This window comes from Sturnus vulgaris, chromosome 3 (genome assembly GCF_052056855.1).
Source record: "Sturnus vulgaris isolate bStuVul1 chromosome 3, bStuVul1.hap1, whole genome shotgun sequence".
Classification (NCBI taxonomy): Eukaryota; Metazoa; Chordata; class Aves; order Passeriformes; family Sturnidae; genus Sturnus; species Sturnus vulgaris.
This window is the reverse complement of record NC_142245.1, coordinates 89,206,459-89,227,777: the sequence shown is the minus strand read 5'-3', so window position 1 is coordinate 89,227,777 and position 21,319 is coordinate 89,206,459. Positions and strand designations below refer to the sequence as shown.

Genomic DNA, 21,319 nt, shown 5'->3' with positions numbered 1-21,319 from the left:
AGTGGAGAGGCTGATACAATTAAATAATTTTCAAAAGTGTAAGAAAATGTATTTAGTAAACTAAGGAGAATGCCCTCTGTTGTTCAAGCTTTTCTTGATGATGATCTCTTCTACCCAGACTCCTCCTGTATGTTGCTGTGCTATAGCAGTCTCAGTAAATGCCTTGATGCTCCAGGAGCCAGTGGGCGGGAGGAGTTTCACTGAGCCTGGATGGGACTTGCTCCTTTGCCTCATTTATGAGCACTCCTCACTGGTTCTGCTTGCACAATACTTTTCATATTCTGTTGTTTCTGATTAGCTACCCAGGGGGAAAGCACTTGTGAATTACTGTGTGATGGGAGTGTGCTTGGTATGTGCGCATCTGCTGGGAGCCTTGCCAGGCACTGGCTGCTAGGGTTCAAGTGGAGGACACAGCTGTGTTCCAGTGGAGTAATGCATTCTTCCTTTGAGGGGTTAGGATTATCTTTGAAAATAATTGAGCAAGAAAATATTAACGGTGATTTTACCTGTACCTCTGGCTATGTTTCCTGATGTTCATAATGTTTCAAATGCAAAATAAACTGTTCAAAATTCATGCAGTTAAGGCATTGTGCAAGGGAAGTTTTATTTTTTCTTGCAGCAACTGTTTTTAACAGCTGTCTAGCTAAAGAAATTTATCTTTCATCCCTAGTCCCACAGATTCTACACTTCTTATGATAGTTAATCTAGTAATGTTACAAATAATTTTTAAAAATAGTTTAGTAGTGTATAAATTATGAAAAGAATTGCAGAGTGATTTTTTTGAACTAGGTAAAGCAAAATTTTGATTTGTTTTGCTGGCATAAGCTTTCTGTTTTAAAAATGGTAGAACAAATTATTTAAGATTAGATTTTGTGGTACGAATATCTTTATGCAAGCCCCTTGACTTCTTGTTGCAAAATTTGGGTAGAATTTATACTTGATCATAGGCTTATGCTCCAGCAATAAAGCTTTCAGTAAAATTTCTCTTGAATTTTCTCTGCTAGCTACTTAGGTCTCATGGAAGGTGTCTGTGGCCACTGCGTGTATAGTTGCTTTGACAGTTACTTGTCAGTGCATTTAGAGTTCTGAATGGCTCTTGTGAAAAAAAAACACCTGTCATTACAGGAAGGTGCTTTAAAGTACTGTACTGGGGCATTTGTAATTATTTTCTTACTTGGAGCCACTGCATCTCTTGCAGTTTATCCTGTGTAGTATCAGATTGTTGAAACTACTTGGTATAATAATAAAAACGGAATATGCAGTGCAGCATAGTACTTATTCCATTAGTTTGCTTCTTCATTTGTTGCCTGATTTGGAACTTCAGAAGCAATGTTGGCTGCTCTAGGTTCTAGTTGGTGTGGTGTATATGTAGATGCACTGCAGTGCTTGATAAAAGCAGTCCATTTTTTCGGTGAGGGAGCTTTCAAATTATGACTTGCTGCTGAAGTCTATTACCTCTTTACTAAATTCACGTGATTTGCATGAAAAGCACTTTCCTTCTTGCTGGCTGCTTGGTAGGACCTATTGTATTTTAGACCGGTTTGTTGTGGTTAGTGTGTAGAAATTGGGAAGATAGCATGCTCTGCAGAGACACAGTGCCATACCTGATCGTTGCTTTCTTCTGAGCTGCCCTATGGGAGAAGGAAGACTGGCATGTTTGAAAATAAAACCCCAAGAACCCAAAACCTAACAAAACCCCACAAACAAAAAAACCCAAACCTTAAGAAATCCCACCCAAACAAAATGAAACACTGTTGATGTTAAACCTGTAGTGTTTGTAAATTTGTGAAATAAAGTAAATAGCATAAAGAGGGTTGAAATTGCAGTAGAGCCCTTACATGTATCTCTCTAGGATATTCCCAGTTGATTGCTGAAACAGAAATGCCCCGTTAATATGTCTAAGGAAGCATACTTAATGTTCTATTAAGCATGAGTAAGTACTGGATTTATTTACTGGGAGGTTGCTGGAATAGCCATCTAGAAGTAATTCAAGCACTGCAAACTCCAATTCTCACTTGTCATTTTCCTTTAATTAGTGTGTTCATTCTTTAAACAAACAAGTCTCATGTGGGAGGAGGATGATGAAAGAAGGAGCAGGAAAGTATTTGTGTCCCTTTGCTGTTTCCAAAAGCTTTAACAGCTTTGTGTGCCAAAAACTGGCCTTTCAGACTATCCTGTATGCCAAATTAAGCCAGGCAGTAGTACACTGCCATTTTCCATACCTGTCTGTATTTATTGCAGTTATCTTTTTCCACTTTGAGTGTATGCTAAAGCAAAACCTCCAAAGAAATATTTTAATGACTTTTTTCCATTCTGTTGTTTAGTTATACATACTTATTAGTTAAGTCTCTGCTTCAGTAGTTGCACTTGTGCTGCATTGCAAAGAAGATCTAGAAAATAAAGAATTCCTTGTGAAATGCAGTTGCCATCTTGGTGTACAATTCCTTAGGTAGACTTCTAGAAGTTCACCTAAACTTCTTCAAAATTAAAGTTCAAAAGGCTTCTCCTTTTGATACCAGTTCAGAATTCTCATGTACTTGATTGAGATCAGATTTTCATATAAAACTTTTCTAATTTTATTGACTGTATTGATTGGTGAAAAATAATAGCAATAAATATAATAATAATGATAGCAATAAAACCTTGCTGTTTAAAAATACTAACCCGCTATGTAGTATCCTTGGTAGCTGCTCTTTGAACAGCAACATAGTTCTTCTCATTAGTATGTATTAGTAGTATGGCAGGCTCTGGAATCTTCTCAGCTCCATTGATGTTAGTGGAGGCTGACCTCACATTTATACTTTTAAATAAAGGAAGAATCATGCTCACAGTGCTGCTATCTCCAGGTTCACTTGGTCTTGATATCCTCCTCCTCTGGTGTCCTAACCCTTTGGGTTGGTTATGGTTTAAACAAATTTTAGAAGGGAATTGTTTAGTTACCTTTGTTATATACACTTTGTAGAAATGTCAGCACTGGGATACTGATAGAAGTATCATGGAATTAGATTAGCGTGGAATTTCTTTTAAAAATAGTCAGGGTATTGATTTTTAGTTATGCAGTGGGCCATACTAAGCCTTAAGCAGTTTTTTATTTATTTTTTATAATTCTGAAATATCTTAAGCATTCTTTATAAAACACAACAGCCAAAAAATTTGCTGGTGTCTTAGGTGTTTTACAATTTGTAGCTTATTTTCTTATGGTATTTTTTTTGTCTTTCTATAGGGCTGAAAGACACACAGGAGTCTTCATGGATATAGTTGATACATTTAGCCATTTAATTCCTACTGAACACTTAGATGATGCCCTATTTCTAGAATCCAACCTGGAGAATGAAGTCTGTGAGGATTTTAGTACAAGTCAAAGTGTCTTAGAGGATTCGCTGAAGAACATGCTCAGCGATAAGGATCCTATGCTAGGATCTGCAAGTGCCCAGTTCTGTTTGCCTGTTTTGGATAGCAATGACCCCAATTTCCAGATGCCTTGTTCTACAGGTAAATCTTACAATTTTTTAAGATTACAATTTAAAATACAGTTTCACTCTAGTACCAACCCTTTTTCATAAGTAGAATTAATAAGTTGGGATTTCTGTCACCTTGCTGCCCTTTTTCGATGCACTTTATACATGCCTGGCACGTAAACGATGTGCAGGTCTTTTTAATTTTGTAGTGTAACAATAGAGGAAAACTCCTTATGTGGACTGGAAATAGCCTAGGCTTTGTCTTTCAATTACTCCCAATGAAAGTAACAATTTTTTTAGTGTAGGTACTGTGCCTGATCACTGAAGTCACCGGTTGGTTTAAAAAAATACCGTATTTCGGGATTAGCAGTAGGAGCAGGAGAGTTGTAGAAATTACTGCTCTGACCTCAGGGTTATTCTGTTAGTGCTAGGCCTTCTGGCACTGAGCTGATTCTGGGTGTTTTGCTTTGGTTGGCTTCAAGACCCTGGAATGATAATAAATTTTTTTTTTCCTGTTTGGAATACCTGATTTGGAAACAATTTAGAGCAAAGATAAATAAAAATAATCTCAGAATTTATTGAGTAATTTCAGAAGATTAAAAATTGAAAAAGGATGATACAATCCCTAAAATTAATATTTATGAAGAGTTAGAATAATTACACTGAATTTGATGCAAAAGACAAAAATATACTCTGTTCTTAGTAGTGTTCTTTATTTGACTGGCAGTTTAAAAAACATAATTTTTTAGCTTTATTACTGAAAAGTGTTGTAGATTAATGCAGTTACATGATTACATCAATGTTTAATTTTTTTGAGGAAGTTTTATGAACTGTTTCTGAAAATCTATAATTTCCTTATATAATATATATTTTACTGTTACTAACAGACTAAATTTCCATCTTCATTGAATTAGGTAGTATTGCATCATGGGAAACTTTAAATGAAAGATTATATTGATTAAGGCAACGAAAAAGTGAGCTATCAAGCCAAAACAAGATATTTGGCATTTTTTTCCTGCTTCGGAAGAATGTTTCTGAGGCAATCCTTAATGCTTTTGTTTACTCTTGCAATAATCTGTATTCTTAAGCATTTTTGTTTGTAACCTGCCAGACAAAAATCGTATCCCTCTTAATATGCACAAGACTGTATAATGTACACAACTAAGCCAAATTCCACCTCACTTGCAAATTCTTTTGTTATACTGCATCCTATCCATCCTCCAGTAAACCTGTACTGCATTTAAAATTTTGGATTAACTCACAGGGTACAGCTGGATATTTTGGAAGTTATGGAGAAAACTTCCAGGTGCTTCCTGGCTTGTATTTTTCCTGAGAGTGATCAGTAGTGCAACAATTATTACTCAACAATTATAGTGCAACAATTATTACTTAAATATTTACAATTTGTTTTAAGATCCTTAAAAATGAGTGAGCTAATGCATTTACTTGGAGGCTGCTATTTCAAGCTGTCAGAAGACTAAGGGATTCAAAGCTGATTTGATTTATGCCGAGTTTATGAATTTATTATTTTGTTGAATTTAATTTTTTGTTAAATCTGAAAGCACCAATAGAGCCATATTTCAGTAAAGAAATTAAAATGTGTAGTTTAGAATTAATGTAGGTGTCCAAAAGAACATCAGATGTTCTTGTTGTTGCTTGTTCTTTGTCGGTCTTGATGAGAATTGTCCTTTTTGTGACATGCACTTACAAATTTTTACTAAAGAGTAATGAGTATCAGTTTGAAGTACAGTTTCTTTGCTTGTTTTTTTTCCTTGAAAAAAGTGATTTATTTGATTTGTCTGACACTATTGCTGATCTAACACTGCTGTTGTAGTCTGCTGGTGAGAATGTGGTTATTCAGGATGATAGTACCCTTCATATGAATTAAGCCATGCAAAAGCTATTTTTCCCAGTTTAGGTGGAAGCGCATCTGTACATCAGCTTCAATTTGTCTAAAAAGTAAAAAAGCATAACTCTTGTGACAAAACTTGCTCTAATATAGTCTATATTTTACATAACCCATGCCTAGACTATTAAACAATTTAAGAAAAGGAGCAAAGTGCTCATGGAGATTAATTCACAGGACCAGCAAAGGACAGATTTATATATTTGATGCTTCTTGAATAACTGGAATGTATTCTGTTTTGTAGAACTTTTAAAGTGGTGCAGATTTCATGCTACAGCTTATTTGATTGCTGTGAGCAAGCTGAAGAGATAAAGGTAGTAATAGTTAAACTCAGGACAGGTGTTGTAGCCGAAATGGTAATCAGGTCTTCTAGATAAAATGGAGGAGCAGAAGGCGTGGCTCACTAATATTTCTTTGAAAGCAGATTTGAGCTGAGCTCAGGAGTAGAAAACCTATGCACAAGCAAGATACTGTCTTTGTATGCTTTCAACCCAAGCGTGTAAGTGAAATTTCTTACGTGAACATGAGTATATGAGAAGGGCTTGATTCAGGCCTACTTCTTACCCACATGCCAAGTTTCTCAAGACTGTAACATTTTCTCTGCTTTATTCCAGAGATCATGTATTTTTATTTTCAGAACCCCCTTCTCTCTTGCTCTTAACTTGACTTGGTTTTGAGTGTGGGTTTGCTTCCTGCTGTTTTTCTTACCTCTGCATGGACATTAGTTTTTTTGGGAGTTTTTACTAGCCTGATTCAAAGTTGTTACTAGTCAACATGTTTTGCTCAGCTTTAGGGTTGATATTGTGCATCATTCATCAAGAACGGAGCTTTTTGTTAATACTAAGCTTTTTTTATGGTGAGTTACCTGTTACCTGACTGTGTGAATGGATACTGGTAGCAATTGATTGTATGTCCTTTAGACAGTTCAAGTGCATGCTTATAAGAAGCACAAAGAGACATCTATCCAGAAAACACAGGTCTTGTAAGTTGAATTATAACTACATCTCTAGGGGAGAATAGTAGCATAGAATCGTAATGTGTTTTGTAAGGGACCTCTAAAGGTCATCTAGTCCAGCTCCTCAGCAATGGACATGTTCAGCTAGATCAGGTTGCTCAGAGTCCTGTTCAACCTGACCTTGAAGGTTTCCAGGGATGGGACATCTACTGCCTCTCTGAGCAACCTCTTCCAGTGTTTCACTACCTTCGTACTAAAAAGTTCTCCCTTACATCCAATCTGAAGCTGCCCTCTTTTAGTTTAAAGCCATTACCCTTGTCCTGTCACAACAGGCCATACTAAAGTGTCTGTTCACATTTTTCTTATACGCCCCTTTTAAGTATTAAAAGGCTGTAATGAGGTGTCCCCTGTTCTCCATGTCAGCCCCAACTCTCCCAGCCTTTCTTCAAAGGACAGGTGCTCCAGGCCTCCAATCATTTTTGTGGCCTCCTCTGGACTCATTTCACCAGGTCCATGCCTTTCTTGTACTGAGTGTCTCAGTCAGCAGTACTGGTATGACAGATAGAATGACAATGGACGATTGTTGCCTATCTATTGATAGGCAGAACTATATCAGTACCAATAAAGCAGTTTCATATTTATCTCTGGGCCTGAATCCAGGTTGTGCTGGATTTAGATAGTTTCTTTAGTTAGATGGCACTTTTGGTCAGGCAAAGACCAGCAGAGACCAAAGACAGAGCAGACCAAGCTTGCTGAGCCTGCTCTATAATTGCTACTGAGTAATGGAACGGGGTTATCTTTTTAGCTTTGATTGAATAATTACATATTTAGAGAAGAGAACAAGATTCTTTGTGAGTGATCTTGGTTATGGCTTTTAGCAGAGGTAGACATAACGCTTTATGACTCTCACAGCTCTCACAGGCTGAATAGGGTAGAGGTCAAATTATGCTGAAATCCTTTTAGAATGTGTTTGTGAAGGGTGACTGCTGAACCATAAAGATGTGGTTAGGTTGCTGGCTTATGGAGCTAGACAGAGAATGCTGGTCTTACAGCACAGTTAAGAAGTTTCGTTACCTCTGTGAATCAAGGTACAAACTATTCACATCTTATTCACTGCAGCTCGTAGGAGCTTAGTAGTTATGGAGCGTTCTTCATGTCCTGAAGTAGGTGTAAGTGAAAAAGACAAAAGACTCCGTGCTGATATTAGAAATTGATATGACAGTTCTCTCCTTGCCAGTTAAAGGACAGAATTTGACAAAATGAAACTTTCGAGAAACAAATGAAATCCAAATTCTTGAAGCAATCAGAAGTCTCAAAGTTTTAGATGCCTCTCTGCTTCTTTTCATCGGTTTGATCAGGTGGCTGTCTTAAAATCTGTGCATGACCAATGCAGAAAATTATATTGTGTAGTACAACTCTTGGCTTTCTTAAATGTAAGTGGTGTGAGTGGGTGTGAAAGCATGCTTTTGGGGTTGTGTTGATTTTTTTACCTTGAGCAATTCATTGAGAAGAAGTAGAAACTCTGAACTTTAGAATCTGACAACTCTTTTAAGAGCAACACACTTATTTCAACTTCGAATGGTACCCTAGTGATAGGTTTTCTGTTTTGTTCTGTTCTTGCTGGAAGACATGCTGGAAGCTTATCCACCTGTGAGCATAGCAGGTCATACTGATCACATACCAGTGAGTGAAATAACAGCAGTCGTACTAAATTGGTAATTCTTAGCTATCACGAACTGTGTAGCTTTTCAGGATATCATTTACTGGGGTAGCTTGATTTGTTATAATACTGGGAATGAAATTTTAATTGCATATCATCTGGAGACATTTCAAGATTTCATATTAAAATCAAGCTTTTAACTAATTTAGTGTCTGTTTATCGAATCGGGTACTTACCATAAATGATGAAGAAGATTGATGCTGTAAGAATATATAAAATGTGTTAGGGACATCTTTTTAATTGCCTTTTTTTCCCCGTCCCTCTGGATTGCTGCTGGGAAAGTGTTTTCCTCAAGTGCAGTCTGCTTTTTCTAGTTTTAATCTGTGTTTTCATGAGTATTGTTAAAAGCAATATTGCCTGTCCCAAAATCATGATCACCTACTGAATCTTTGAAGCCAAACCATTTTTTCTGACTGAAAAAACTCTTTTCTTTAGCTGATGTGGTGTCTGGCTGTGTTAGACATTTCAGACTCTTTTTACTAAAGCCAAATGTACATGTTTTTTACCTCTTATATTTGAAATAATTTTGAATGTAACTTTGAGATTCCAAAATGTGGTCTACAGTTGCTTCTCTGAATTTTCTTACCTAATTATGCCTTCCTTCTTCCAAGCTGTCCATATGAACAGCTACACAGTGTTTTATGACCACGGCGGTAACTTTTCTGTATAAAATTTAAATTTACTGTATTGGTATTGAGAACCTGGAGAATATTTATTTAGTGCCTCTTCCTGTTTGTAGATGGCAAACTACCTGTATTCCCCAGCTTCGGTCTTTCTGAAATATTTAGTTATTTATGCCTTTGGATCAGTTTCATGGGTGGAGAGAGGTTGGATCTGTACTAAGATTTGCAAAGCAATTTAGATTAGCTCTCTGATTTGTACATACATGAAGACTCCTTTCTTAATAGGATTAGTTAGTTTACCTTAAAGTACTTGGTTTGGTGTGGTGTTTTTACTTTGTTGTTGAAATTTGTATTTTTCTGCTCCTTATTTCCAATGTAACAGGCTTGTGTCCCTAAAGAACCACAATTCAGTAGGCTTGTGATATAGCTTCATCTTATTCATAAAACTGGGTCTGCAGTCCTCTGTCGAGATACCTGCTGTATTAAGTTTATTAATCCTAGTTGCTTTTCATATGTCTTTATTCTAAAGACTGTAAAATTACCCCTTTACAACACAAACATTAATGGAGAAAGGGATCAAATGTTTAGTTAATATTTCAGGTTAGTTACTGTGATTCTTTTCTTACACTGGGCAGTCAGCCCAAAGTACTTGCAGGCAAATTCTCAGTTCAATGGGTTACAGGCAAACTTTTGTACAACAGTTAGTTTGTTTCCTTATGTAAGTTGTGTCATCAGTCATGTAATTTCTCTTGGAAATATATCTTCTTTTAATAGAAAGTATTTTTAATCTTGTTTCTTGAACATATGCATCACAAATGTCAATAGGAAAAAGGTTTTTCATAGAAAGTATACCATCCTCATTTATCATCTTGCAACTTACTGACAAAATATCTCTGTTTTGTTGCTTCACTGGAGTTTATTAGCTCTTCTGAAGGCTTACTTAGATGTGTTAGTTGCTGCTTTAGACTGTAACTGTTCTTTTCATTGAAGCATAATGTTACATCTTTGTTGTTATTCCCATATAACATAGGAATTTTTTAAATGTTCAACCATTTCCATATAATCTGTGATGCTTAAATGGAATCTGCTGTGGATTTACACATTCCTGCCATCAGTGTGATTCAGCTGGACATAACATTTTACAACAGTGCAAAGCAGGAGCAACAATGATATTCTGTTTGGTGTGGTTACCTAGGCAAAAGAAATCCAGGGCTAACATCTACAGAAAAGAAATTTATTTCTTCACTTGAAATTTACCTTGGTCAGTGTGTCAAAAAACTGAGTATTTCTGCCTTAGTTGTGGCTGAAAATAATTGAGGAAAGTCTTACGTTAATAAAAATAAAGATTTTATAAATATCATAGTTTTTGAGGATGTATTTAGGGGTGTTTTCTTCTCCTTACCTCCTCTTTCACCAGAAAGTAAGGCTTGTTTTCTTCAGTTTTGCCTTGCTAAAGAATTAAAAAATGGTCATGCTTTTATTTAGCACAGGGAAAACATTGCTTTAAATTTGTAAGTAGACTGTTTTTACTGTATGTTGTTCTATTTAGAAGTGAGTCAGTAGTACAGCCCAGCAGTTTGAAAATTTAGATACTTTATAAGCAATGGGGAAACTCAAAATCGTAAGGTGAAGGTCAGTGGTGCCTTATCCAGTATAAATATGTTGAATGTGACTTGTGCTTTTCTTATTTGTCATCTGTTTAGTTGTACGCTGATGTGTAACTCTTCCTATTCAGATACGTTTTTGCTTTAGTTATTCCTTTTTTACTTTTCCTATTTTATTTTTCTAATTTCTATACTTACTGCTATGATAATGTTTAGGTATTTGTTATTAAGATCATCTCTACTTTTTTTGTTCTCTATGATTTTGCTTTTGTTGGTTTAATCTTTTCTAGGGTTGTTTCTTTACTTCCATTTCTCCTTCATGATTTACTTTCCTAGTCTTCTTTGTATCTATTGCTGTTCTCTGTCACTTTTTCTCTTCCCAGCAGGGTCTGTGTGGAATGCTCCTCATCAGGGGCCTCATGAGACTGTCTTTACTAGCTGAGTTGTAGCTCAGATGGTTTGAGATTAGCAAGATTCTGTGCTTCAATTCCTCTGTAAAATTAAAGCTACAGCACAGAGTCTTGTAAGTATGGAAATACTTTAATTCTAATATTTCAAACTGTCTGTCAATAATGGACCGAATGTGTCTCTTTTATTTAATTAAGTAGGGCATATAAATTCTTTGAGCAAGTACATTGTAAAGCCCAAGACTAATGTCAGCCCCTTAATATGCTTCAGAATTGTTTCAGAAGCTGTCCTAGTAGCTTTTCTTTTTCATGTTGTCTTCAGTAGCTTAGTAGTTTAGTTCTACACAGAAGGAACAGAAGTGGATATGAAAATAGTCTATTTTGTCACGGTCTGTTCCCAAAAGCCAGTGTTGCGTTTTGCAGGAACACTGAAAACCCGAATACCAAAGTGCAGAGCTGTTGGGAGGATATAATCTTTGAGAACATGAGAATGGGCAGCTGGAGTTAGGGTGAGGGTCCTTCTCATTCAGGTTTCCATCTTAGACAATGGCCAGTATTAGATAATTACTGGGAAAATAATGTCTAATAGGGCAGTTACAATGTAAGTTTTTTGCCAGTGTGTCCAGTATGTAGCGTATAGTAAAGAAGTGATTAAGCAACACTCCTGAGTGGAGTAAGACCAACTTTATCAGCCTCATGCACCTTGTGTGTGGTATCTGTATGTTTGTAAAGACACACAGATGTAAAGGTGTCTCTGTGGATTGGAGAGTGGAAGTAGACAGTAATTTCCACAAACACTTTTCCTTGTAACTGATGTGTGCAATGCAGTAACTAAAAACTATGGTTAAAATAAAATGAATGACCATAGATTGTTAGCTTAAGAAACTCCTAGCTTTCAGCTCCTAGCAACCATCTGATTACAGAAGTTCAGAATGCTGATTGCCTGGTGCCATGATCAGCCTTCCTTAAGAGGCCAATAAAAAACTTCCTAATATTTGAACTTCTTAATTTTGCTTGGTTACTTTATTTTTTTATTCTTCATGGCAGGTGATTGTAGATTGATAGACTTGGTTATCATCAGTCTTTGGCTTCAGCAGTGTCTTACAGCTTCCAGTTTTTGTTATTTTAAAAGTATGCTTATTATTGTAGTGCCTTCACAAGGGCATTGTTTTTTTTTTTTTTAAGTTTCAAAAATATCAGACTTGAGAAGGACCAGGAGCTGACAAATTTTCTGAGTTGATCTAAAAATTCTAATAATTTTTAATTTAACTCCTAGCTTTTTTTGACTTTTGTGATCGATGTGTTAATTTATATAATTTTTAAGTAAGCAATTTTTAGAAATTTTTTAGATATCTTATATGTGTCATGTGAGTTTATCTTAAAAATGCTTCAAGGTTGGTGTCTTAATAGTGAAAAACATTGATTGTTTGGAGTCGGTTATATTTGTTAGACTTTCCCATGTGTTTTGTAAAGTCACTTGGGTGTTTGGCTTGATCTCACAAATTTTACATCCCATGGGGACTAGGATTCATTATCACACATAGGATCTTTAAATAGGAGAGGCTACTGCAAGAATCAAACTTAGAGCAAGTGAGGAGAATGGCTGGTGTAGTGACCTGACTGCCTCTTAGGAAACCTCCTTACAGGAGCAACCTCTGGCATCTTTCTCAGGTTAGTGGAGGATAGGAGTTCACCAAAGACAATGTTCCCTGTCTCGCCTGAGAGGTTAAGTTCTTGCTGCACTTAAAGCTCTACCAAAAAGGCATTACAGATGCAGATATGTGATGTGGGTGGAGCTGAGAGTTTTTAAATGGTATCCTGTGAGAAAACTGTTATTTTTACACTCTGCACTTCTGGATCAGCTCTTTCTGCTGTTTACCTTTCTTCACTTTTTCTTAGGTGGGAAGGGACAGTGAGGGGCAGCTGATCCTCTAAGACTGGGGACCTTCCTGTGGCAAAAAAACCCAATAAAAATGTGAGTCCACAAAAAGCTGTGAGGACTGTCTACAGAAGTTTTAAGCTGTGGGTGATAGCGTCTTCTACACTGAAACTGCCTCACATGGGAATTTTCTGTCCTTCATTTCTTCATTTTTTCCTCTTTTATTTGATTTTAGTTGGCAATTTTATTTATTTTTTAGTATCTCTTCCCTTGTCTTATTCAGCATTATAGCTGCAACACTTTTTTGATCATTTTAAGTTTTAGGCTCTTTCTTGTTTGTTTTTTCCAGTTATTGGTCTTGATGATACTATGGATGAAGAAGGAGTTAAAGAGAGTGGTAATGACACCATTGATGACGATGAGCTTGCTTTGCCTAATAGGAATTTGAGAAGCCGTGCTGAAGAAGCATCAGTCACATCACCGAGGAAATCACCACGTTTAATGGCACAAGGTGATCATAGATTGTGTTTGCACATTTGAAGTAAATCAAATCTTTAAAATCCCCCTCCCAACATTTATAAATTTAACTTGGTTGTGTGAATTCCAATATAGAAATTGCCTTTTTCATACACTGCAGCTAGAAGCTGGCATGCATAGGGTATAAGTTAGTTAGAATTCCTCTTTGATAAACAGTTAGTGTCTTCCTTATTGCTTATGGTCATTAAACTAATATTTGAGATTTTGATCCTTCTACCTACATAAGATTAATAACGTTCATCACCATCAAAAGCATGATGGAGTTGCAAAACAGCATTGGAATATTAAGTTAGCACGTCTCTATTTCCAATTAAAGTTTTGATTGTATTTTTATATGCTTAATTTAAAATTAGGTTATAGTATTGCAGTCAGAAAGTCTTTAAACAAAGTATCTCAAGATACGTAATATTTAATAAAATATTTAGATCATTTGTACTAGCTAATTTATTATATTACAGGTTTTCTAACTTGTTGAACTTATTTACTGCTCTGCTTTTTTCCCCTATAGAGCAGCTTGAGTTAAAAAGATAAAATTACTTAATATGGAGATCAGAATTTAAATAAGAGCCTGTGGTACAAAGCTGGTGATTATGCTGTTTAGAAAGGCACTGGAATGGTTACTTGTTTAGAAAATATAAAAGCTGTCATCAGGTGAGAATGTGACTGAATCTCAGATTTGTAAACTGTTCTCTAAAAGATTTTAAAACTTCAGTTATATTTCTAATTACAATATAGCTTGTGCAATTTTTGTTTGACATAGCAAAGGCTGAGAGGTAGAAAGTAGGGTTAGTTTTGATTGCCTTTGTATCATCACTTGTGTTTTGTATGTAGAAATTCCATAGCCTTTAGAATTATGGGATTTTGCATACATATTATGTCAGTGTAAAATTGAAATCAAGTAATTTGGGTTTGGAGGGGTTTTTAAGTTTAGTAAACAACTAAGTTTTAAGTTCTCTTTGTATCCAGTACGCTAAATTGAGGTAAGTCGCTTCTATTCTAGGCAAATTGTATTTGCAAAAAGAAGGAAACAGAATAGCTAAGACATTTTCTTTCTCCCTTCCTAGAACCAGTACGGAGTCTGCGGCAGAGCACGCTAGCCAAGCGTTCAAATGTTGCTCCTCCTCCTAATACCAAGAAGTCATCTGTAAAAAGTGGATCTGCTCCAAAAAATGGACAGAAACAAGAGAGAAGTCCAGTTAAAGAGACAGATGTTGCTGCACGCTTGAAAGCAGAGCAGCCTAGGGAGGTTAGGCGTAGTACAAGACGATCAGGACAGGTGGAAGGAACAGCAGCAGCAGTAACAGCATCCCAAAGTAATACAAAATGTCAGCCTGGTCCTGAAGATGTTAAAGAAGTAAAGTCTGAAACCCCTGAGCAGGCAAAAGTTGAAGAAACATCCCAAGAATTAAGTTGTGGTAATTTAACAGAGCCCTGTTCCCCTTCTCCTGGGGAAACAAAGAAAATAGTAGATGTTGCAGTGAAGACTGACTCTGGGAATGCTGAGTCAGTTGGTTCAGTATCTACAGATACTGAAATGATTCCAGTTAAAAATGAAACAAGTGATGGGATTGATTCAATGGGCTTGGAAAATTCTTCAGAAGAAAAGACTGATAATAAAGCAGAGGAATCAGAGAAGAAGGAAGAACATAATCCAGTAGAAGTAACTGGAAAAGATAATGATTCATCTAGTACTTGCATGAATACAGATGAAATTTGTGAGACCTTTTCAAATTTGTCTAGCTCTATGAAAGAGGAGGTTGACTGCAGTTCAGGTTCCCACAGTGTGGAAATTCTTGATGAAAATACATTGTCACTAAAGGAATGTGTAACAGAAGCTGGAGGTGATGACAAGGGAATGGAGAAAACTGAAACTTCATCTGAGAAACTATTGGACAGTACAGACTGTGATAATAAAGACTTGAAAAGCAAAGAGTTTACTTCTGCTGACCCAGGAAGTAGCATTTTAGAAAGCACTGTTGTTGACCAATCAAGCCAAAATGTACAGCAACAGATCAGCAGTACTAAAGTAGAAGGCCCAGAGGCATCAAAATTTCAGGATGATGAGAAAAAACCTGATATTTCAACAAAATGCGAAAAGAACATTAGGCCTCGACATAGTAAATCTATAGTACAAAATAAACAAAATCTGACTGCATGTACTCGGCAGAAATCAGGTACAGTGCAACAAGAAACAGCACGGTCAAGAACGAGAGCTGGTGTTGCTGTTTCGAGCCTTCACAGTCCCTCTTCAGCAAGTCTGAAGCGAAATGCAGATGAGCAAGAGAGTCATCAGCAATCAAATAACCCAGTTAAAATTAGGAAGAAACACACTGATCTGGGTTTGAAAGCAAAGAGTAGCGTTTCAGGGGTGACTGTAAAAAAACAGACCAACACAAAGCTGAAGAAAATACCCCGAGTTCAAGCTTCTGGGCAAGCCCAGAAGTCATCGGTTCAAAAAGCAAGTGAGAGGTCTCCTACTCATCAAAGCTGTTCTAAAGATCCCTACCATTCTGTGCATTCATTGTCAGGCCATGTTTCACATGCTGGTCAGAAGCAAACCAGCAAACACCAACTTGCAACTGGGCTAAAAGCAAATAGCTCCACAAAGGAAGAGGCAGAGACTAAAGATCCCTCTGCTGTAGAACATCTGAAGGAAGATGATAAAGAAAAAAACAAATCAAAAAGAAATGATAAGAATCTTCAACCTCGACAGAGGAGAAGTAGCAAAAGTCTTTCGCTTGATGAACCTCCCTTGTTCATTCCAGACAACATTTCAACTGTTAAAAGGGAAGGGTTGGAACATACCTCTGCTAGTGAAAGCAAACATATTTGGGTGCCCAGCAAGCAGTGTGGCTTCTGCAAAAAGCCACATGGCAACAGGTGTGTGTGGCAGTGTGTCTTAGGCATTTATTACTGGTCTTGGAAAATAATTCTTTTCTTTTCACCAAATATTTCATGCTGCTCCTGCCGAAACAAAGTCCAAGTCTTTTATTCAAGTCTGTATATCATACAGTCAGTTAACTTACTTTGCACTCATACACTTTTTTCAGTCATTTAAACAGAACATTAGAAATTAATTTGGCCCAAAAGTTTGAATAGAAATGTTTTATTATGTGAGTACCTATTTTGATGACTGTATAATTATTCCATGCTATTTAATTATGCACTTTAAACTTGACTTTTTTCATAGAAAAGAAATTTGGTATCTGTGTTCCAGGTTGTCATTTCCTTCTTTCCAGAGACTTCTTAAGTGGAAGGTTCACCATCAACCAAAAAAATCAGATAATTGTTTACATGTGACTTTTATCTGGTACAGGTCCAATTCTAATAGTAGAGATACAGAGGTTTTTTTCACTTCATGTAATCATTGCAGTGAGGGTTCATGTAACAGTAATTAAGTAGTTGGCGGGAAGGAGAGCAAGAAGAAAATGAAAAAAACACACAAAACTTCCATGTGTCCATATCTGAATTTGCCTTTAAACTTAATAATGATGTTGCATCTGAAGTTGTTAATAGTCATCTTTGGTAAAACTTATTTTACACAGTAAGTGAGTTGAAAAAGACCATTTGGTTTCACTAATGATCTGTCAGTCCAAGAATAAGAAATTCTTTATGACACTTGCTATGTTTTAATGTTGAAGTATTTTTTGTTGCTGATCTACCTGCTAGCCTACTTTTTGTTTTTTTAATGTCAAATTGAAGATATTTGTGATTAGCTTATGTGAGAGGAAATTTTAATAGTAATTTTTAGTGACTGTGCTTTAGAACTCCATACATCAGAGTGAAATATGGAACAATTACCTTTGGCACCTGAGGATGTTTTTTTTGCTTTTTTGTGTATCTAAGAAGCCCTTCTGAGGTTTATTGACTCATTATATCATATTTGAAAAACAAATACATGAAAATTCATTTACTGTACAGCTATAGTAACTGCATCATTGTGGCCTACTGAAAGAATTAAGATATTTGCTCTGCCTGGGTGCTGAGGATTACCTGATTGAAGAGATGCTCAAATTTAGTTCCTTGTTGTTCTATTAAAAAAAACACACCAAACTTTTATTTTTAAGATTCTTATCACTTATGTCTTTAAAAGAGTGTTTAATTTTAAACAAGTTGCATTTCCTTAGTTTTTGTCATCCTAGACATTACCATGATGGTAGGACTGTGTGAGTAGCCTGTATTTCAGAGAATTGTTTACATCCCGGAAGGCTGCTTTGTGGGTACAAAACTGCTTCTGTAGATATTTTTAAAGCAAAATATGATATTTGGAATTTAAACTACTTGATAGCTGTTAAAAATGCAGCTTTGATTTGAACTTGTGATATATTATTTCTGGTTTTGCTAATATTTAAAGCATTCTATGGGTTTGTTTTTTTTCAATGTCTTATTAGAGTTTAGGAAGTCTTGATTTTTTTTTTTTATTACTAAATGGATCTAACTAGTGTGGGAAGATGTGGCAGTGACTCAGTTAAATCTACTTAGTTTATAAAGTCAAAGTAGCATTACAGAAGATACAGGGATACATAGTGACATAGGATTAAGTTCAACAAACCCAATTTTACATTGCCAGTTCTTACTGCTGCCAGAAGAATGATATAGTGTGTGAATCACAAGCTGAGGTTGGATTGAGACAGCCCATGAGTTGCCACAGGTGGTAATTATGGATATCATCAGTTTTGTAATGTCAGTCTTCAGTGTTTTAGGGTTTTTGTGTTGGAACTGTGTTGTTTTTATGTCTGCCTTGCAAAACTGTTTATACAACCAGCTCTTTCAGCAGAAGAGAATCAGATTTGCTAAATGTAGAAAGATTTTTAGCACATAAACACAGGATTTTTGTATATAGAATGTGACTTGAGACACAATAGTGGAATAAGGAAGCTTGCAGTATTGAGCTTCATGCCTAATAACAGAAAATTTAAGACTGTCACTGTGTGACTTATTATTGTTACTAGTCTAAGTAATAAAGTTTAAATTTGTTCAGATTACTTTACTTTGTAGTTTTATGCTACAAATGACTTAAACCTTGCCGATTCACTTGCTGTCATTAAGATACAAGAGGAAGCAGAACTTGTATCTCCAGTGCCTCGGCATTTTGTCCTATTTTCATTAGTGCAAGAAAAAGAAAACACTTCTAGTACAGTGCAAAAGAGAAAAGGTGTAGGATGATAAATTTAAGTTCTGTCTCTTGGACACCCATCAACTATCCCAACTAATCCAAAACTGTCAACATTTACTGTAATGAAAAGAGGATTTAAATTCACTATTTGGACTACTTTTCAAGGAATTTTTGTTTCCTTTTTGAAACCACCTAGCTGGTCACTCTTACCTGACAGGATTCTTCTACCCTTTGTTCATTGTATAAGAGAAAATGAGAAAGTGTAAGACACAAATGCTGTCAAATGACTCTATGTTCAAGAAATGTCGAAGGCAGAGCTAAGATTTGAAACAACATTTGTGTTTATATCTTGCTCTGTTATTTCAATTTTGGAAATTTTTAAGCAATGCTGTGGTACAAATTGCTTGTAGGAAAAGAAGATAAACTGAAGGTGCAGCCCCAAACTGGGAAATAATTTGCTGAGAGCTTTGCAGGATGGCATTTTAAAGTAACATATTTAAAATTCAGGATTTAGAGTAATAGTCACTTGAACCTTTGTGTATTCCCTGTAATAAATGTAAAACCACTAACTTGTTATTGTAATATCAAGCTTGGACAATTGATTTAGGTTCAAGATAATGTATGGAAATCGTGCATCAGCTTTCTTTGTATGCAGAATTCCCAAAGGGCAATGCTTACATTGGCCTTACACCACAGACCCAGAGTGATTTTACTCTTCCTGCTAGAACAGAAAGATGGTACTTCAGTGTTGTTATATTGCAGATCAGCATGTGACAAATGGAATAAATTTATATCTTCAGGAATACATTCAGTAATTTGCTGGCCACATACAAAGTCTAACTATGCTTACTTCATACTGCAGATACAGTGGGTTTGTCTGGAAAAGGAGGAATTATATTTTATAAACATGAGATTTTTATGATCAAAAAAGTTTACAAGTTATAACATGTTTTGTAAGAGACAGTGCTTGGCTTGCTTTCTCCTAATATATTATCATCATTATTTGGCACTTGAGCTTTGAACAATGACTTTATGCTGTCTTTCCCATTTGTCTTGAAGTTTATAAACTGTAACCATGATAGCTGTTATATATATGTTCATTACTCAGAGAATGGATTGTCAGTCTTTGGCTTTAGGACTCTCTCAGCCTGTTCGCTTTATGTATTGTGATGTAGCTTTGCTACATAACTAAAAAGAATTGCTCTTTTGTATGGAAACTAAGCTTTGTGTTTCTGCACAAGTCAGATGACAATTTACTTTTTGTAATTTTCAGCACATCTGAAGGGGTATTTTTTCATTGCAAGGTTTGAATTGTTGTTACTCAACAATATTATTTTCAACATGTTTGATGTTGCCAGCATGTTCCCACATTGCTGTCAGATTTTTTCTCATCAGCTAATAACATAAATCACGTGCAAAAATTTTCATTTATCTATCTACAGATGAAAAGTGTATATGTGTATGGATATGCATATCACATTGAAAAATGTTACACTGAAGTTACTACTCAAATTACTAATGAAATCTAAGTGATGCTGAAAATACTGTCACAAACAAGTTACTTTTCCAGAAGGCAGATTAAAGGTTGCTAAAGATCGTTGAATTTTAAAAATAATATGCAGTTTCTTGGCTTAGTGTGAAATGAAGATAGTAGCTCTGCAGGCATTGAGGAATCTGCTAATAAAAGATTTCTCTGATTTTCACTGTAGATGTTCACATTCTCTGCAGACTGGAAGGCTGAAGAAGTAGACAATCTAACAGACATTTTTCAGATTGTCTCCCGTGTGTCTAGTGTGTCTTCTTTAACAAGAATTTTGATCAATTTTGGATGAATAATTCATAGTAGGCAACTTGAGATACTCTGTTTCTAAGCAAATGTTCTAGAAAACATTATCATAGAGCAAGCTTGTAACTTTTAATTTGGTGACTTCCTCTTGGTTTCATCTGTTCTGAGTAAGATTTTTTTTTTTTTTTTAAACAGGCTGTGAGAGCTTGGGGATTTTCTTCTGCTGTTGTTTTGTGGGGGGGGGTTTTTTGTTTGTTTGTTTGGTTGGTTTTTTCTGGGTTTTTTTTGTTGTTGTTTGGGCTTTGATAATCCAGTTTGAGTTGTCAGACACAAAAAGAACTCAGACCTCACAGAAAAATTAAGTGATATGGGAGAAGATTTTACTTAGGGTATTCCTTTCCCCCTACATTTCAACTGTGCTTTGATATGGAGGAAAAGTTAGTAATGTTGTAAAAGGTAATTAATTGGAAAGTGCTGATGTTGATTTAGCAAAGGTGTAGTATTCCTGATCTCTTGCTTACACATAATTCCTAAAAAGTTCCTTCAGAACTCTAGTACAGAAAAGTATTTTGGCAATGATGCATGCAAGATGGGTGCGAACTGCAAACCATTTTTACCTATAGTAAAGATTATTAGGAGATTTGTATTTTTAAACTAGTGCTAAATGTCAGTAAATTATAGTGGGTCCAGGATATCATACAATTTGCGAAGCCAATACAAAAGAGAGTGGTTGAGAAAGGAGCTTAAGGCTTCAAACTTACAGCCATTCCTGAATTACATATGCATATTTTTTTAGGGCGGTGATGCCTGGCATCAGTGGATAGTATACAACAAACAATTTGCTGTGAGAACATTCTTCACAAGGAAGAGTAATTAGAATAATGATGGTGCCTGAGTTCTAGTAAACGTCCATTAGATAATATGAGTATATTAAGGAGCAGATTATGCAAGATGTCATCGGTTTACAGTAATAGATGATGCTTTTAAATTTTGTGCCTCTGTTACTGCTTTCTTCCTCTGTGAAAAGCCTTGCAACATTAAAAGGTATTGTGCTTTTCCACCCACGGTAGAAAAACTGAATGACAGTATAAACAAAACAACATTGTAGTGTATAATTAATGAAGGGAAGGACTCCACTGTGATTTATGGTTACATAATTGTATTTGCAGATTTTACATAGATTGTTACTATCAGCAGTATTGGCAGGATTATTATTAATACCAGTGGCATTAAGGAATCAAGCAAATGGATACCATAAGTTGTCTAAAATAGTTTTAAAGAAGATGAGCATAAATACAAAGTGCTTATAAATGCAGTTTATAAAGCAC

General features: G+C 35.8%; 1 protein-coding gene across 3 annotated transcripts in view; it reads left to right on the top strand.

Annotated features, from left to right (window-relative positions):
- The window catches only part of PHF3 (PHD finger protein 3), a 49,369-nt gene that overhangs the window by 6,084 nt on the left and 21,966 nt on the right, over positions 1-21,319 (top strand). Inside the window, exons 2-4 of one of the 3 annotated variants that reach the window (XM_088162234.1) lie at positions 3,224-3,492; positions 12,902-13,063; positions 14,154-15,969. In XM_088162234.1, coding sequence (XP_088018360.1) covers positions 3,249-3,492; positions 12,902-13,063; positions 14,154-15,969 — 2,222 coding nt within the window. In that variant the 5' untranslated portion in view covers positions 3,224-3,248. Of the gene's footprint in view, positions 1-3,223; positions 3,493-12,572; positions 12,649-12,901; positions 13,064-14,153; positions 15,970-21,319 lie in introns of those variants that run through there. The other 2 variants (XM_088162235.1, XM_014888861.2) reach the window with 2 other exon arrangements.